This window comes from Porites lutea, chromosome 1, assembly GCF_958299795.1.
Source record: "Porites lutea chromosome 1, jaPorLute2.1, whole genome shotgun sequence".
Lineage (NCBI taxonomy): Eukaryota > Metazoa > Cnidaria > Anthozoa > Scleractinia > Poritidae > Porites > Porites lutea.
The window spans coordinates 5,455,692-5,473,419 of NC_133201.1; the positions used below are offsets into that span (position 1 = coordinate 5,455,692).

Here is a 17,728-nt window from a genome sequence, read left to right on the forward strand (position 1 = left end):
TAAATTATACCAAGAGCCATAATGGCTCTTGGTTATACCAAGAGCCGATTACTGATTATACAGAATACTAAGGGAAAAAAACAGACCAAATTATTAGAGTAGGAGGCTATCCAAGTTTAGTCGAATTTCTTGAATGTCAGGAGCCTTTGTTCCTGTGAATGTCGATCTTATGCTAAAGCCGGAGAGGTTGACGTCCCGCGAGTGGGTAGCCTGGATACAGACCCCTCCTCCCCTTAGGAAAAAATCGTGAGGGGAGGGGGTCTTTAAACAGGCTACGGGTGGGTGGGTTGAGTATACGAAAAACGCCTCAGTCGCTGGTTGTCAAATCTTCCCTATCCCACCGCTTCCAGGAGGCAATCACTTGCGTGGTAAGTGCGTGACGCGAGTACTCATGCCCCGCGCCCCATGTCAAATGATTTCCATGATGTCCACTGATTTCTTCAAATACGTGATTTCCTTCCAGAGCACATAGCATGTTACAAAGATGACGAAAGATATCGAAATTACGTTAACTTTCCCGGGAAAAAAGTAAAAGCGAGCTGTTTCTTCACTTGACTTTTTAAGAATTATTTTACGTTTCGGGCTAATAGCAAGGTACACTCACTGTGTATGTAACAGCTTAAAACAAGGGCGTGAAGTTGAGCAACTGACAGTCTTGACAGGCGCACTCCTACGGCTATCACAGTCTCATACTTTGTAGACAGAAAGATTTCGAAAGAATAGAGTCAGAGTAATAAAATCACCGTAAAAATGTCAAAAAACGTGAAGGCTTAAAAGGAAAGGCAATGCAAATAGTGAATTATTCGTCAACTCGAAAGACAGGTGAGAAGATTATACGCATTTAACGATACGGTTCGTGCGTCGGATGTCCCGAAGTGGCACCCAAAGGATATGGTGCATTTTGGAAACTTTTCGACCGTAAATTTTGGAACCGAGAGAGAACAAGTGTATCGAAATGTTGAAGAAACAACTTGTTTTCTCTCATGGAATCTGTAATGATACATGGATTAATATATTTTCACAGACATTTGAGGATGATTGACCTTTGGGTCAAGCAAAACATCGTATTTTTTCTACAGTCAAAACATGTCAGGGAAACAAATTTTTGAAAATAGTGCTTGAGAGCGCTGAACGCCGGTCAAATAATGCTTTACCTCGTATAAAGTTTCGCATTACGATTTTGATAGAAGATCATCAATAGGGAGCTTTCACTCGATCGGATAACTTCGCATTTGACCGAATACAGAAAGTAAACCATGAACAGAACGAGGTCTTTAAGCGTTGTAGCTAGTAATCTCAAACAAAATAATAAAACCTTCCATGATGACCTGAACTAATCACAAGAGTATATCAAGGAGCGACCATCCATCACTTCATCCAAGCCAAAAATCTGCTCATACTGTTTCTCAATCCAGCTATTCGCTCCTTTTTGCATCCACTGTTCAAGGGGGTTTCGAAACATCCTTAACCCAGAACAGAAAATATACTACATACCCTGGTTTCTACTTTTTCTCTTGATTCCATTTTTTCTTTCCAGTCTTCTTTCTTTAGCGCGTTTCCTCGATCGTCTTCTTCGTAGACTTTGCGCGGGGGACACTTTGTATTTTTGCTTTGTTTTTCTTATTCTTCTGGACATAATTTCCGTTGATGAGCTAACTCTTTGATTTCGTTGCATTGCCCGTATTTTTTGAAATTACAATGCTCTTATTTCCTTTCTATCTCTGACATGACGATGATAGCCGTAAGCATCTTTGACGTCATCTCCCGATTAATCTAGTGGCCAACACACAAACACATTTCGCCCGGAACTGATCGTGACTCAAGACACTTTAATCACGTTTGACCCGACTAAGAACAGACCCTCCGAATGCCAAATATGGGCGGCTTATGTAGGATTAAGATCATTACGGGACAAACTCCATGCCTGGGTCCAGGGCCTAAGTCAACGACTTCCAACCAAAATCCCCTTGAGTCTTGCGTCACCGATATACCGCTCGACTTATCCAAACAACAACAGGTTAAGAGGCGGCAAAACGCTAAGGACTGAAACACAGTTCTGGCAATTGAACTTGACCAGTCGATTGAACTCCAGCTAGTAGCATCTGCAGGATCAAGCACGCTCTAGTCAGATGCGGTTCTGTCCACCCGTCCGCGAATGGGACAGGGTAAGGAAGATGGTGTGACGTAAAGCTATCAAGGAACTGTAAGAGGATATGAGTGGTAGGCAAAAAATAAACTAATTTGTGGGCAATCGGACAGAGCTGGTACAAGGAACAAGGGTGAAAAAATTAAGGAAATTGGCAAGCGAACGACAACAGCAAACCACAGAAAATGGATTAAAAGAATCATTGTTCTTGAACAAAATCATTCGAAACCTTGGACAAGTGATTTGGTGGCGCGCGTAGCGCAATATCAGCTGTACCTGTAAGGTCTGTAAGGTTGTTGCTGATCTATTGTAATTTAAGTATTCTAGAACGAAGATTGCCAATGAGTCAAGAGAAATGAACTTAATCATCTCTCGTGGGCGCAGCCTTGCTAAGTAACCTAATAACTTGTGGGGAATCTAGGCATTTAACATCAAAGGCTATCTTGCGATTAAGTTTCGCTTCCCGGCTTTTGAGAAATCTGGGTGCACAAAAACAAAGGATTTCATTATTTTAACAACTGTGGCGCATAGACCATCGTTGGGAAAAGCCGCAGAGTCTTCTTAATTCACTGCTGAAGCTCTCGCGTGTCACTCGCCGTTCCCGAAGGCGACTTCCATAAATATGCTTTAGGGATGCCTTTCAGAAAGCTTATAATAGCGCGAAGATCAGTCTGAGCGTAGTGCCGGCTTTATTTTACCCTTTCAGACTGATTTTCATTATTCTAGCGATGTTGATATCCAATGCTGTCTTTAACACAGTATGACGACGCTTGGTTTTAATTTTAAATTCTTTGCGCACAACTCGAAAGTGATACCTGATCGGATAAAAATAAGGGCTTTTCGTCCGGAACACCCCAAGTGAGACCATAATCTGCAATTTACACCCCTTGGTGAGACGACGAGCACACCCGTCGTTTAAATATGGGAGTTCTATCTCGGAGCCGCAGTTCAGTAGGGACTATTTACATATAGATGAACGTGCAGAATGCTCGACTACCGTGTCATATGTTGTTTTTGATTATTTAATAACAGATATTTTGTTTTTCTAAAAATGATTTTGTAAAGTTCTCCGGTTTAAAAGTTTTACAAACATCGATCTTTCTACAACCTCTAACTCGGTTGACTTCACCCAGGATAAAAAGTGACAACTCACGAAACTGAGTAAGGATTTTAAGAAGTAGGATGGTGAATTCGATCGGACTGATTTCCATCAAAAAGCCGGCTTCGTTGAAGGGCACAGTAAATATTCGCAAAGAATCCTAGCCGATATGAAGCTGCGGGAGAAAGCTTGAGTTTCTAAGAAACTCGAATACCAATACTCACTGATGGAGGAGGGACTAAAAGACGGGTTAGTACTCAGAATTAAAAAATGATAATAATTCATTTAACTTGTTTGTTTAGCTTTTCACTTTTTGAGAGGCCTCGGTGGTGGTGCTTGAAAAATCGTCTGCGCGCGCGCCCATATTTCTATTCTGCCGTGCGTAGGAAAAGAAACACTAATCCTACTTAACCAGGAGATCGCTCATCTTACATTCTCTCAACCCCCTATTTGTTATTCTTCATAAAGAATCTTACCTTGGGTGCTTGGGTCCTACGCTACCGGGGAGACGCTAGAGGCCACAAGTACTTTTTAAAAGGGCGTGGCTCTCACTCCCCTGCCGAGATGGGCAGGGGGTGAGTCCACGTTGTCACTCGATGCTTGAGAGCTTGAGCTGGTGGTTCTTACGTCTATGCCCATTTCTAACTCCTCCGTGTTGCTCTGTGCATCGTTACTTGCTCTAAGGGTGAAGTTAAACTGGCACTGGTCTGGCTCGCACTGTTGAACCAAGCCTTGGGTACTTTTCCCGAGTTTTCCTTTGGAGTTTTTCTGATTCGGCATTCCGTGCAGTCCATCGGAGAAATCTTCCCTTGGTGACTCCCCGGGAGACTGATGTATGGGGCTGACAGTACCAGAGTTTCTCCTGGCTCTGCGAAAAAGTTCTCTGAAGACATTTCTTCTCTGACTTTGTGGACTTGTTGTCCCAGAAAGAGTGGAGGTTCTTGTGCCTGGATTCCAGAAACGGGAAGCCTGGTCCAAAAGCCTTGAGGCTAGACCCCCGTGTCTTGCATTACCGGCTCCGGTTCTTGAAAAGGAATTCCATGATCTTGTTGTAGGATTCCAGGAACTGCCTTCACAAACTTCCACTTCATTATCGTCGTCACTACAGCATGTACAGGAAACCGATCCCTCAATAGAGTCTCTGTCTCTGCGCACGCGCACCGGCCTCTGCATTCTATCAGGGGCGGGGTCGCTGCTTTCAGAAACCCAAGTAGAGGAATTACAGTCGTAGAAGTCCAATAGATTCTCTACCGGCGTAGGTGTATTGGTTGAACCGGAATTTATCGGGCTTCTTAGATCCAGCAATCGGCGATATTCTTCGACTTGCTCTCGTAGTCGTAAAACTCGGTTTGAGTCACTTTCAGATTCACTTGAAGAATCCCCAAGTACGTCGCTTATCGGTGAAGAAGACAGTCCTAGCTCTAATCGATAGCGTTCCAGGTGATCGCTAATTCTTTGCAGTACGCTCGATTCGCTGCCAGTGTCGCTCGCCGTTAAATGGACATGAAAGGGGTCGGTTTGAAATCCGACTATCTCACCACTACTTAAAGAATCCAAATCGATGTCGCTGAAGTTTAAAGAAGGCGACCGGGGCCTGTCTAACGGTAACGTGGTACGCGGTAAATTCATCGCACGCTCGAAATGTTTTCTCATCCGCTCGCAGTGTTTGCGACATTTCGCCAAGCGTTTCTCGATGGGAAACTCAGTACTGATATCACTATCGCTGTCATCTAAGCTTTCATTGCCGTCCTCAAGACAAAGGAGTTTACCACCAAGGGATCTTAGCCCGTGAGATGTAGACGTTTCACTGGAATCGGGAGGAATTCTCTCGTCTGCTGCCTCGCCCAAATTTTCGCTATCACCAGTTTCCGTGCCCGAGCGCCGTTTGGTAACCTTTTGGTACAACTGTTTCCATGCTGATGGGCACAGCACTGCGCAGAGTCTACGCTTGGTTTCATTTTGTCTGGCTACTACACATGCGTCTTGTATCAGAGAATCTCTCTGCTTACAATTCTTTTCCGTTACCTGACTGGTATCTTCTTCACCGCACCACTGCCTCTGTTTCTTTCCACGCCTGTTGCGCTTGGCGCGTTGTTTCTTCTTTTTAGAAATAGGCATAGAATCTCCTTTGTATTCATCCACAATCTCAATTTCCCTTTCACTTTGTTGAATACCTTCACCTCGCATACAGAGCTCAGATGGATCAATACTTGAACTTTTCTGCATTTCTTCTGTTTGCCTTTTTGGGCTGAACTGCGGCGACTTCACCACAATTGTTTTACAAAATTTCTTTTTCTTTCCTCGCCGAAAACAGTTTGCGGAACGGTACGACTTGATATTTTCATCATCGTCGTCCAAGCTGTCAACATTTGTACGTAATCGAGATTTGCAGTTCCCCATATCTAAGATAATTTAACGTAAAAAATGTACTTTTCCCCGCTAGACGAGCAGTCGTCCTTTTTCGAAGTCAAAAACAAACTTTTGTGTCTTGCGTTTGTGACGTCGCCGACGTGGTTTTGACGTGAAGATTAGAAAAACGAAGAGCGCGCGCACACGAACACCTATCTTCACGGACAAATTTCCTTGCCGAAGATAGGAAGGCGTTCCTTTGGAGACATTAGACAGCATTTGCTAAGACAGATAAACTCGACAGTTCCGTGCTCCATATAGGTTAATTCGGATTTGAGTCTCTGCGCGCGCCGTAATCACGTTTTCTTTGCTAAAAAAATAGAGAGATCTAAAATCACGTTCACGACAAACGGTAAAAGTGAATTTTGTACCCCGTGACCAAGTTCTCCCTACCTTGCCTTTGACTTTTCACTGCTCCTACACCGTCAAAAATTAGTAGCTTCACGGCAGTTTTATCTACAAAAATTTATCGAAGAATTTAATTGTCTTGGACTGACAAAGATTCAACAGACTGATGTAAAACGATTTTTTTTCAAAATATTAATGCAACACAAAAGCCGAAAGCCTAGAACATTTAGCTGCACCAAGAGAGAATGAGGTTACCTCACTCTCTCTTGGCTGCATACATGTATGTTACGGCATTTTCACAGACTTGTTTCTTTTTCGTTGAGTTTAATCTTGGGGTAATAAGTGGTTCTATAACCTTTAGATATGTGCATGAAATCCAAAGTGCGACCTTTCACCAAATTAAAGCTACCGAGAAGTAGTACTTCAAGTTTACTGTGGAATACTGTTTCTTTTATGCTGCACAAGGTGGTTCTAACTGCTAGATTGATTCCCTTTAATTTTTTTCGGAACTTTAAGCGTGATCAGATGACATTCTGTGGTAAATCCAGCAGTGCGTTCATTGGCTTGTTTACAATAAATTTGCTTTTCTGTGTTTTAAGATCAAGTAAAATTTTCCTTGTTTGATATTTAGTTTAATATGACCGCCCACGGAAGTGGGATTAAATGCGGTGGGATAAGTGCGTTCGTTTTTAAATCATATTTTATTCACAGCTATACGGCCCTCGACTGCTTAAAACTGAACTCTGGAGAAACACCGTGGTATGTAGACTGCGCCGTTCACTTGATGTTTCTGTTTGCAGCCTGCCTGTTTCAGTTGCACAAAATATATACGTAAGGTCGTGTGTTGACGCAAGTCTCCTATATAGATACGTAGATATCATTTCTCATACGTAATAAAGGCGGAAACTACTTCAATTCACGTGAAAACTGAAGTAATTTGACTAGGAAAAACAACTGAAGAAAACCATGATACACAGCAAATTCGACGAATTGAATACGTGTACCAAGCCACTCTGAAGTAATCATTCGCAAACTTTTAGAACTTTGATATTCATCTAGACTGTGGTATCTATCTAGACCCAGTCTAGCTGTTCGCAAAGTTATACTGTATTCTCTCTGGCAAGTTCCCCTTGTTCGTCCAGATGAGAAATATTTCAAGTCTTTTCTAGAGAAAAGAAATTTCCATAATCTCTTATCTACTGTCAATTATACGGATTAAATGAGTCACGATTTGACGAATGTTTTCTTTCGAAATTAAAGGTCGAACTCATTTAAATCCTGTAGACAGAAGTTAATCAAACATTGAAATAATTTGCGCCGACGCCTTGACAGGTTGTTTGTACGAAACAATTAAATTACACAACTGTAAGTCGCTGCTGGAGCTTTAAGCCACGACAATTTATGTTTTCATCATGGAGTTTAACTACACGTGCCCGTAATTTATGATAAACCCCAATGCCCACCAATACGCAAAGAGGATTTCAGAAAACTGGAACATCAATAAATTGTTTACGTGGCATAAATATCAGCCTAAAACCGCTGCTTACCTTGAGTTCTTAGCTTTCTAAGACTTATTCGTCGGAGGAATAGTATTTCAAGAATACACATTCAATATTGCTCACTTCGTGGTCGTAGTATTCCTGACAAGGTTAAACTTGATTTACGAATTGATTTTCCATGTAATTCGTTGTTACACAGCGACACGATGACTTCGTCGTCGATTGACTGTCTTAATTGTAGCCATGCGAAAAAATTGTTATCATAAATTAACCGGAATACGTTGCGTCAACTTATATTCACGATAGCAAAAAGTTTTGTAAAGATTCTGGTTTCCCCGGTGATATTACAAGACCAATTAGAAGAGTTTTTGTGGTAGCTCTTATAAAGCGACAAGAAACAAATTTGAAGTACTTGAGATTCAACGCTTTAAATATAGGTTTGGAATTTAAACTATCTCCCCCTAAATGTAAACAAAAAAGATCGTAGGTGTCTTTTTTTCGACAGTTCCATATATTAAAAGCACTGTCTCAGAAAATTCGTAGAAAAACACGATGTTTCAATGTGCAGATTATTTACTTGAGTGGTGGTAGGTATGTCATCACGAAAACGTATTCTTGAATTTTGCGTTTTTTTTTCATTAACCATTTTTCTCTCCAGATAGATAGTTCTAGCAACTGGAGGAAGAAGAAAATCGACAGAATCACGAAATTAAAATTACTGGAGCAATTACTGAAGCACATCTTAGGACAACCTCGTCTCCAGGGCTTTTCCCCTCCCAAATTTTAAGGGGAAAGGCCTGGGGATGAGACTGATCTCAGGGGCAATGATAACGTTAGCTTGTTCCAGGAGTTCAGATGGTGGAGATTGGCGCGAAATTGAGAGCTTTTCTCTTTACTTTGCGCCTTCCCCAGTTTCAGAGCGCCTGGAACATGCTAAGACAGTAGGGAGCCTTAGCAACGATGACGGCGACGAGAACGTCAAAAGAGCAATAGGTTTGATCAGCAAAACAACAGCTTTGCACGTGCAGCAGACTTTTTGTACATTTCTTTGCCTTCCCTGTACGACTAAAAAGTGAAATTTCCTTATGCAACGTTTTATTGAGGAGGTAGGCACTCGACGACAAATTTCTCTCTCTGCTTCTTTTAATTTTGGGTTTGGTCCCTAAGAATTCAGTTTCAGGGAAATTCACCCACATGTGACATTTTAAGTGAGTTGGAATATTCGCGACAAAGTTTGAAAAAAACGCGAAGTCCTTTCAAGAGTGACACTGCTAAACCTCCCTTGTGACGACCGACAAAGCGCGCAGGTACCGGAAGTTGCGTTCAGTCCTTTCCGCGCTTTTTCGCGTGCTCATTTGACGTTGCGTTGTTTTTCCTATCTCTGCATTTGCTTAGTCCATGTATGGCGTCTTCCCAGGCCTTCTCGGACAATGCATTTCGGTGACGTGTCCGAGACGAACGGCCAGAACACTCGGACCACGTGACTCGAAACGCATCAGCCGCGGGCAAATGATAAGGCCTAGGGATTAGGCAATCTCTGTCTGACAAGAAAGTAGAGAACTCGCGGGGATTGAAAGAGAACTAGACCAAAAAAAGAAACGAATACAGGAGGATCCTTGATCAGTAAGGCCAGGAGAACTGCAGTAGGACAATAACAAAGAGGACGGACAGAAAAGAACAGAACAAGAGACAACTCCTTGCCAGCAGGGTTTCTTATCTCTCGTCTCCCAGTCAAGGAGGGAAGAAAAGCTGAAAATGAGATTGAATTAAAGGAACCAGGACGATCAGTAGGAAAGAGGAAAAAAGAGGATCAGGAGTAAAAGGGGGACGAAGAAGACCAAAAGCAGAATAGTAATAATAATAATAATAATAATAATAATAATAATAATAATAATAAAGGATAACGAAAGATAATATCTAGAGTCTTGAATAGGGTGTCTTTCTGGACGGGACTTCTCGAGCAGGATTTTATATTTGGGCTGCACTCGAGGACCCTAACGTTCTCTTTTCTTAAACAGAGCAGCGACATGCACGAAAGGTTATTGTCTTAAACCCTAACCCGTCATGGACTCTTGCTTAAACAGCTCAGAGTTAGGGTTAGAAGGCCTCAGTAGTACAACCCCACTCAAACTTCCCTTAATTTAAGTGTCCCTTTAAGGATTCAATTACCACAGGCCATCAACAGTCGTAGTAGATTGATTTAAACTAACCTTTCACTAGCTGTGCAGCCATTCTGCATATTAAACTTCTCAACATTTAATCACTTTCTCCCTAATTTCTTCTCTATTAAAAACTCGTAAAAACAGGGAACCCACCAAAAAGCTTATGTGATTACTGTTGCAAATTGACTTGACCAACTTTCATTTGTTCATGGCTTTTTCGTCGGATGTTTTTTACTGAAACTGAAGAACTATCCTGATTGTAACATGACTATTAGGAAATACGCACAATTAATGACATCTTTTCCATACATTCCTTTTTCATATTTTTCTCCTTCGAGTTTTAAAAATTGTGAAATTTTCGATGAAGACAAAATAGACCGAGCTGGGGCCGAATAATTTATTTTGCTTCAACTTTCCATTGTTATTAGCCTTAGGCTATAAAAAGCTCTGTTAAGATCATCATTTACGTTTTTCTTCGTAACGAAGCCAGCAAAATGCTCAATTGAACATAAACCGGATTTTAAGTAATAGGATCGGAACAGCCAGAAAAAAACAAGATGCAATTTTAAGCCGATGGTATTTTAAAAGTGGACGAAAAGTTATCCATTTAGTAATCGCCGGCTTTCTTTGACAAAGATAACAAAAGAAGTTAAAAATTAGGCTTTTAGAATTTTAAGGACAGATATTGAATTAAAGTATCTATTTAACTTCCTACCGAAAAGGAGTACGCATACTAAGAAATGAACGTTACGTTTAGCTATCATCAACGGTTGTAATTTAAAAGATAAGGTAGTACAACCCGAAGAGATAAAAGTTGAATATTCTTGAGGAAAACGCAAAACAAGACTGAAAATAGAGCGTAAATACAAAACAATCTCGTGTGTTCTGATTAAAATTCAGTATTAACACGCACGTTTTTTTAAGCTGAAAATAAAGCGATAACTATGATATTTTAGGACTATTTTTAGGCCTTTTAGCGTTAAACTAATAGAGGGGCATTAAAATGAGAAGCATGAGTTAAAACAAAACTTCAATATTTACAGTAAAATAATATGCATGTTAAATTCTAGGCTCAGGCTTTGTTTTTATTGCTATAAAATTTGAAGGTGCCTATTAATTTTTCAAGGTACCTAATTTGTTAGCACCTTAGTTGAGGTTTGGAAATATAGGCGGTAAAATCTATAACAGACACTTCATACATCGTTAAAAAGCGCTTTAATTTTACTGTCAGGGTATCCAAGAACTAAGGATTGCTTATGTAAACTCAAATGCGATTTTTGCATGTTGTTTTCAATAACCTTGATTTCTCTTTTTGTAGGAATTATTTTAACTGAGAGTGTCACAGAATAAATTTTGATATAAAAATGAAAAATTGGGATTTTTAAGTCCTTCTCCGATCTTCAGACGAGTCTATAAACCAGTTGCGAGCACTTTGAGTCTAGATGAAAGAACAAAAGTGTATTTTGCCTTCTATCCGAATACACGACTAAAAACTGAATTCAAGACTTGTTCTCAGTTATTCCATTAAACAAATTTATCCGGTAAGAGATTAAGATTAATTTTTCTTGGTGCTTTTCCAGTTATCACTCACCGGTACATACGGCCCAATAGATTTCCTTCACCGGTCCAAGCGAAAACGCCAAAATTAACTCCATATTGCTTTTCCACAGTTGCTCTCCTGACCTAGTTTAAACCTATCAAGCCCCTTTTACGTATTTACTCTTTTACTAGACCGCCTGTGGCTTATAAAACGTGCTCAAAAGCTTCATATTGTTTCGACATTCGTATATGGAAATACGAAAACCAGTTAAAGGCGCGTGCAACGAGGTCCGCGCACGAAATGCGCTGATTGGCTAGCACGCGATACGCGAACTTAAAAGACTGGCGTGCATGACAATTTTATCTATTTGAGTTTATTTGGTCCCTAACTATTTCTACAGCGTTTTTATTTGATAGTAAGGTCTGATATCAATCTTGCATAAATGATAATTTCTTCGTAAGTAAAAGCAAGGGAAATTCAGTTTCATTCTCATAATGATGAAAAGCGCTGTTTGATATAAACATAACAGGTTTTTACCCCATTGGTAAGGAAATTTTAAAAGATTAATGCTTTAATTAGAGAACTAGATCGAAGCGCGTTAATACAACGAGCTGATATTTTGCGGAAAAAAATCGGCTCTTCCTCTCTGACAGCCAGTCACGTATAAGCATAAATATTTGCTTTTCTTTGAAAACACCTGTTTTTGCAAATTTGAATATTACACCTTCTTTGCCTTGCCGACCTGAATTTTCTTGTCAAGTTCACTGTCGATGTGAAGGGAATAAACATCTACGTACGTCATTAGAATTATCAGTTTCTCATTCGCTCAAAAATTGAAGAAACAGTGCAAATTGGAGCACTTATGTCTAGGATTGCATTTGCTGGCAAATTTTTTCGGAATTTTGGCCAAAAAAGTTCAGATTTATAGAGAAGCCCTCTAAAGTTCGCAAATTTTGCGAAAATCGCAAAAGTAACAAGAAATGTTATTGCAACAAGAACAACACGTTAACAAATATCACAAAAGTAACAATAAAAACAAATTTCGCAAGTTCAGATTTAAAAAGAAGAAAAGCAAGCCCTCCAGAAGTCTGGTAATGTCTTTCGCGTCAAATTTTCAACCGCCGGGCACAAGTGATGATCAAAGTTTCGAATTGATCGGGACATTACTTTGATGTAGCGTGACAACTTCTACTGGGAAGCATTTTTGGGTGGATCCAAGCGGCGGGTCTAGGAGATCTGAACACCCAAAAAACACAAGTTTGTTCACCTAATCTGTGCAAATATGTTTTCAACGCAACCTTGACGAAACAATTTCAAAAGTACTGAACGTACTATGACAGGTCTATTTAGCTGAAGATTAATGCAGTTAAATTAAATTTACACAGTTAAAACAAAAAGGAGTGCTGTCTCTTGTTTTCGGTTAGTGATCAGTTTGGTGGCACAAGCACAGTCAACCTTGCTTACTCTCTTAGTACACCATTTCCTAGCGACCTCTGAGCTTTGTCAAGAGCCATTATGGCTCTTGGCTTTGTTTAGCCTTTGGATCATGCATTGACCCCCACCCACCCCTCCCTTTTATTTTTCCAGTGATAAACTCAGTGTGACAGGTGTCGGGTTCTATTGGTGTGGCAGCTCCTGGCTGGAAGGTGCGGGTTTACCAGCAATGGGATGGGGGTGTCACTGGCTTTGCCAAAAGAGGAAGCCTCTGGACATTGCCGGCAAACACCTCTACTATGCAACACAGTTGTTTACTACAAACTAATAATTGTCACAAATAGTAATTGATAGTCATTGAATATGATTTCAACAGTGTGCTCAAGTTTAGACTCACTTGATAAAAAAATTTCTGTATCTGCTCCTACAAAAATACCACATGTAAAACATGCTGATAATTCAAAAAAAAAACTCAAATTCAAAACAGCATAAAAGGTTTTAATATTTTAATTTACTTTATGAAAGCTACTGCAAACATAAAAATAGAAAGGCATAACAATATAAAATATGACAATAAAAATACACAACAATAAATAATGAAATGACAAGTGTCTAAGTAAGAAATGTTCATGTAGCATGTAAAACCTTTGGTTTTTTAAGGGAATTAAAGTATTTTTAAAAACTGTAACCTAAACTTTTCACAGAACTTTATTCTGTAACTTTTACGAACATTATAAGAAATAATTAATTTAGAAACAGATGAGTACATAACAACAACGCAGACCTTACAAAAATATCAAGCAAAGAACTATGAGAATATAAACAATGCACAATACATTTATCTATTACACTTTTATAAATTGTTATACATCTAAAAAAGAACATGTACCATTACTTATCACTATGACTGCTTACTTTATGACAGAAGTCGCAAACTTTGTTTGCAATTTCCAGTGGGATAAATAAGCGCATTTTAACTAACACTAGGTTAACAACTTAGTGAACTATTTAAGCATATTAAATATATTGATTTTCTTTTAAAAAAGCACCAATCATGTTGTAGCTACAAGGACCAAAATATAGTTAACGAGCTGCATTATATCATCTATCAGTTAGCTTAAATTAATGTCCTTTCAATACGACCTCAAGTGAGCAAAATTAGTATATGAATAAGTCAATTCTCATTCTGTGATTGGTGAAGTTTTGGTCCGGAACTTACTCAGACTTACTACAAGGACCAAAGCTTAAAAGCAAAATATGATCTTGCCTTCTTCTTCATTTCTACTGCTGCAGAGTCTTCACATGTGTGCACTGAGCTGTGCAGATGTGTTTTGTGTGCTCCTGTCTTAATTGACGAATTCTTCTTTTATCTTTAACATACATATTCTGAAAACTATTTAGTATCACGGGTAATGATAAGCTACGAAAGGAAAATCAAGCCTTGTGTAAGGAAATTGAAGAACTAAAGAACAAACTACAGAAAGTGTAGTTAATTGCTGAATTTCTTTGTGTCATTTATTTTGAGTTGCAACCTGTAAGGTTTTGTATTAGATTGATACTTGGATGAGGGGTGTCCAAATTCCACAAGATCCAATTAGTCAAGTTAGGAGAATTGTAAGTAACAGCTCTTGTAAGGTCACCCACAAAGGAACAACAACAGAAACAATAGAAATGATACCCCAGGAGCCTAAAAATATTATTATATTAAGAGCTACTACGTATACATTAGCTGAGACAAGCATACATCTAAGAAGCCTAGGAAAGCTCAAATCACAGCACTTGTACAGAGAGTGATCCTGGGAGAATTATTGTAAACATGGGGTACAGTAACTGAGCATTGCAGGGTTTGCAGTCCATGTAAATTAAAGCTTCATCTCTTCATGAGAGGGCTTCCTTGTACAATCCAGGCCAAAGAAACAGCTTTTTTGTCAAGGTTGTTGTTGGCTGTCCAATTTGCTTTTGTCTTATGTCTCCCATCTTGCTGAGCTTGTCATTGACCATTATCAGCATGCATATGCTCAGGACATCTTCGTGACCTGCCTTTTCTCGGAACACCTCCACAAGGCAACGGACAAAACGGCTTCCATAAAGTTCATTTCTATAGGAGACATAGTGATTGACCGTTGAATAAGCCAGCAGAAAGTCTGAATGATCAGGGATAGTCCCTTTGAATGAGAAATTCCACCCTCTGTCAGCATAACGTACTGAGGTGGCTGTTGGCTGTTGTGGCCCAGGACTGAAGGGTGAATCATTCACTACACCTGTTTGCCCCTCTGTGCCTCTACAGGCTTGAATAAACATAAGTTTAGGCTTTCCTCTCAGGGTTCTGCAATTTGAATTGCTGAAAAGATCACAAACAGTATCAAAGGGGACTGCTTGCCCATCTGAACCATAGAATAACCCCTCTTGACCATGACTCATAAGGCACAAAACAAAACAGTCGTATGCAGTATGGTCACCTTTGACTACCTTATCCAAAACCTGTAAAATTTTCTCCTTTGCTAAATTTCTCTCAATATTGACTTCAAAATAAAGTGCCTTAAACATCCCCTCAAGTGCTTCCACATCTTTCTCAGACCCTTGACGATCTGTCAAGTCAGCACTAGGAGAGAAAACTTCATTGTTTATGATCAATGCAATGCCTCTTGGATTTGACATCATGGGGTAAACGTCCACTGAATCTGGATGAATGTGTGCCGGGAGCTTACTTAGGTCCGTTGGAGTTATGAAAAGACTGTGCGGTTCATCAGATGGCTGTAGATTCAGGCTTAACTTTCTGAAGTTCAGGACTGCAAAGGAAAAAAATAGATTATTGATAAGTAACTGTAAAAGCCTACACCTTAATAATAACAATAATAATAATTATTATAATCGTGGAAACTTCATTTATCTTTTTAAATATAGACAACTGTAAATCTCGCTACATATAGGCAATTTGCAATTGGCTGCTTGAGATTGAATTATTCCAAAAAAATAAAAATTTCAGTAAGTCTGGGCTATTCCCATTCCTATTTCTGCAACAAAAGATGTAATATGTTGCTCTAATATGACTATATTTATCATTTTTTTGATGATATAATGCTGCTGCTTCTAGTCAATGCCAATGTCATTCATCAGGTCTAAAGACAAGGAGTATTCGTCAGAGAAAACGCCAAGGGAGCTCATGGAGAGGTTTACAAATTTCACATAATTATCTGTAAATTCTAGGCCATTTCTTTGATCAAGTTCAGGTACTTTTCTTTTTTACGCACTGCATTGTTATTAAGGTTAGACTCAAAACCAACTGTTAATTCTAGAACATATAGGCACTTGGAATGAATTAGAAAAAAACAACAACAACAACAACAACAATAATAATAATAATAATAATAATAATAATAATAATAATAATAATAAGTTGAGTTCTAGAGTAAGGAGGTGAACTCTAAGGGGCCTCTAGTCGTGGCTTATGACACCACTTGAACCCTTAGCAAAAAACAAAGGGAAATTTAATTACAGTAGATTATCCCAGTAACCCAAACTCTGAGGGGAAAATAAAAACAGTTCGAGCTAGCGGGGAATGAAGGGGGGGGGGGGGGGGGAAGTTGAGTTTTAATATCATGGCCGATTATTCAATTTGCCGTATAAATTCATTTTCAGGACTTCAGTACAGTGCAAGTTAAACTTATCTCATTAGAAACATCAGAATGGTTATGCATTCTTACCAAAATACTGGGATATGACTGTCAAAACATAAGTGATCTGTTTGTTGCACTAATTAAACTCAAATAATTTGAGTTTAATTAGTGCAACAATAGTTTTATTCTGACAAAGGACTATAGTGCATCAGCTTTTGAACTTTCCCTTTGTGGTGGCAAATTGAATTTAATCAACTCAATTGATAAACTCAAATGTTTTTGTTTTAATCTCCATTCGAAACAGCACTACAGATTTTTCAAACCCCTTCATTTGTGACATATAAAGAAAGATGGTAAATTTAAGCTCGGTGAAGAAATGAGAAATGATGTGTTAAACAAGTTATGAGCATGGGACAAAGAAAATATCTGAGTCCCCGACATGATTTGAACCTATGACCTCGTAGCTCAGTGGTTAGAGCATCCAACTGGTGTACGGTATGTCATAGGTTCAAATCCTGTCTGAGAGTCAGGTTTTTTATTTGTCCCTTGCTCGTGACATGTTGATCACATCATTTCTCAAACCCCTCATTTGTTGCTCTGACCCAACCACCAACCCTGTTCTCCCAATGACATAGGAGGACTACATGTTCACATGCTTACCAAATTGAGCTTCTTCTGTCTGACCAGAATTTGACCAAAGAAGTATGTCTTTGCAGACTGCTTGGTAACTTCCTTGAGGTGTTTTGCTGCCAAATGCAACCAACATAACATTGCCAACATCATCTATTGATGATCGATGATGAACTGGTAATGGAACAGTTTCAATACCACTGGGTTTGTATGTCCGACTGCGATTGTTTAAATCAACTTCTTCTCCAAGGAGTGTTGTCACTACAATTCTGTCATCTCTGGTGTAACCATCCTGCACACCAATGAGAGCACAGGAAGGATACGGCTTAGTTGTCTTCTGATAAATCCCTTTACCCTGAGAAGGTATAACAGCATTAGGGAAAGCGTCGGCAATTCCACGAAATAGTACTCCTTCATTACTCCCCAGCTGTGACAGAACTCGGTTCTTTCCCTGTGTGAAAACAAAGCAAAGGATAACACATCACAATAAAGCAGTTTTATAAATACATAATACACATAATGCATGCTACCCTGCTGATAGAGTCGACGTAATCGCTTTGATATCTATCCTAGATAAACTTATCTAGATCAAAGGAGACAGTGTTTGCAGGGTAAAGGCATGATGCTAAAATGAATCAGTACTTTCTCGAACTTTCATTCCACTGTAGAACCTGCCTTTATGGAGGCAAACTCACACGGGTTAACTTAACTGGTGGCATGAACCTCTCCTTATATTTAAGCTTAAGTTAAAACAACCTGTGTTTCAAAAAAGTTGCAAGCATATTCATACAAACAAGGCATTCTCTTCAAAATGGCTGGCATCGATCTTCACGTACATGTAATA

The 17,728-nt window shown here is 39.4% G+C and overlaps 3 protein-coding genes across 7 annotated transcripts in view; 1 reads left to right on the forward strand and 2 right to left on the reverse strand.

Moving 5' to 3' along the window:
• LOC140943304 (pleckstrin homology domain-containing family G member 5-like) overlaps positions 1-11,333 on the reverse strand; it is a 45,502-nt gene extending 34,169 nt beyond the window's left edge. For 2 of the 5 annotated variants that reach the window (XM_073392393.1, XM_073392398.1), the window contains exon 1: positions 1,495-1,751. In XM_073392393.1, coding sequence (XP_073248494.1) covers positions 1,495-1,675 — 181 coding nt within the window. In that variant the 5' untranslated portion in view covers positions 1,676-1,751. Of the gene's footprint in view, positions 1-1,494; positions 1,752-7,549; positions 7,841-11,254 lie in introns of those variants that run through there. The other 3 variants (XM_073392405.1, XM_073392412.1, XM_073392388.1) reach the window with 3 other exon arrangements.
• The window catches only part of LOC140943368 (protein LZIC-like), a 296,884-nt gene that overhangs the window by 178,402 nt on the left and 100,754 nt on the right, over positions 1-17,728 (forward strand). The window lies entirely within an intron of this gene.
• Positions 14,516-17,728, reverse strand: part of LOC140936687 (caspase-8-like) — a 3,379-nt gene continuing 166 nt past the window's right edge. The window contains exons 2-3 of the mRNA XM_073386205.1: positions 16,915-17,335; positions 14,516-15,426 (exon numbers count right to left, since the gene is read on the reverse strand). Of these exons, the coding sequence (XP_073242306.1) occupies positions 14,516-15,426; positions 16,915-17,335 (1,332 nt within the window). The remainder of the gene's footprint in view (positions 15,427-16,914; positions 17,336-17,728) is intronic.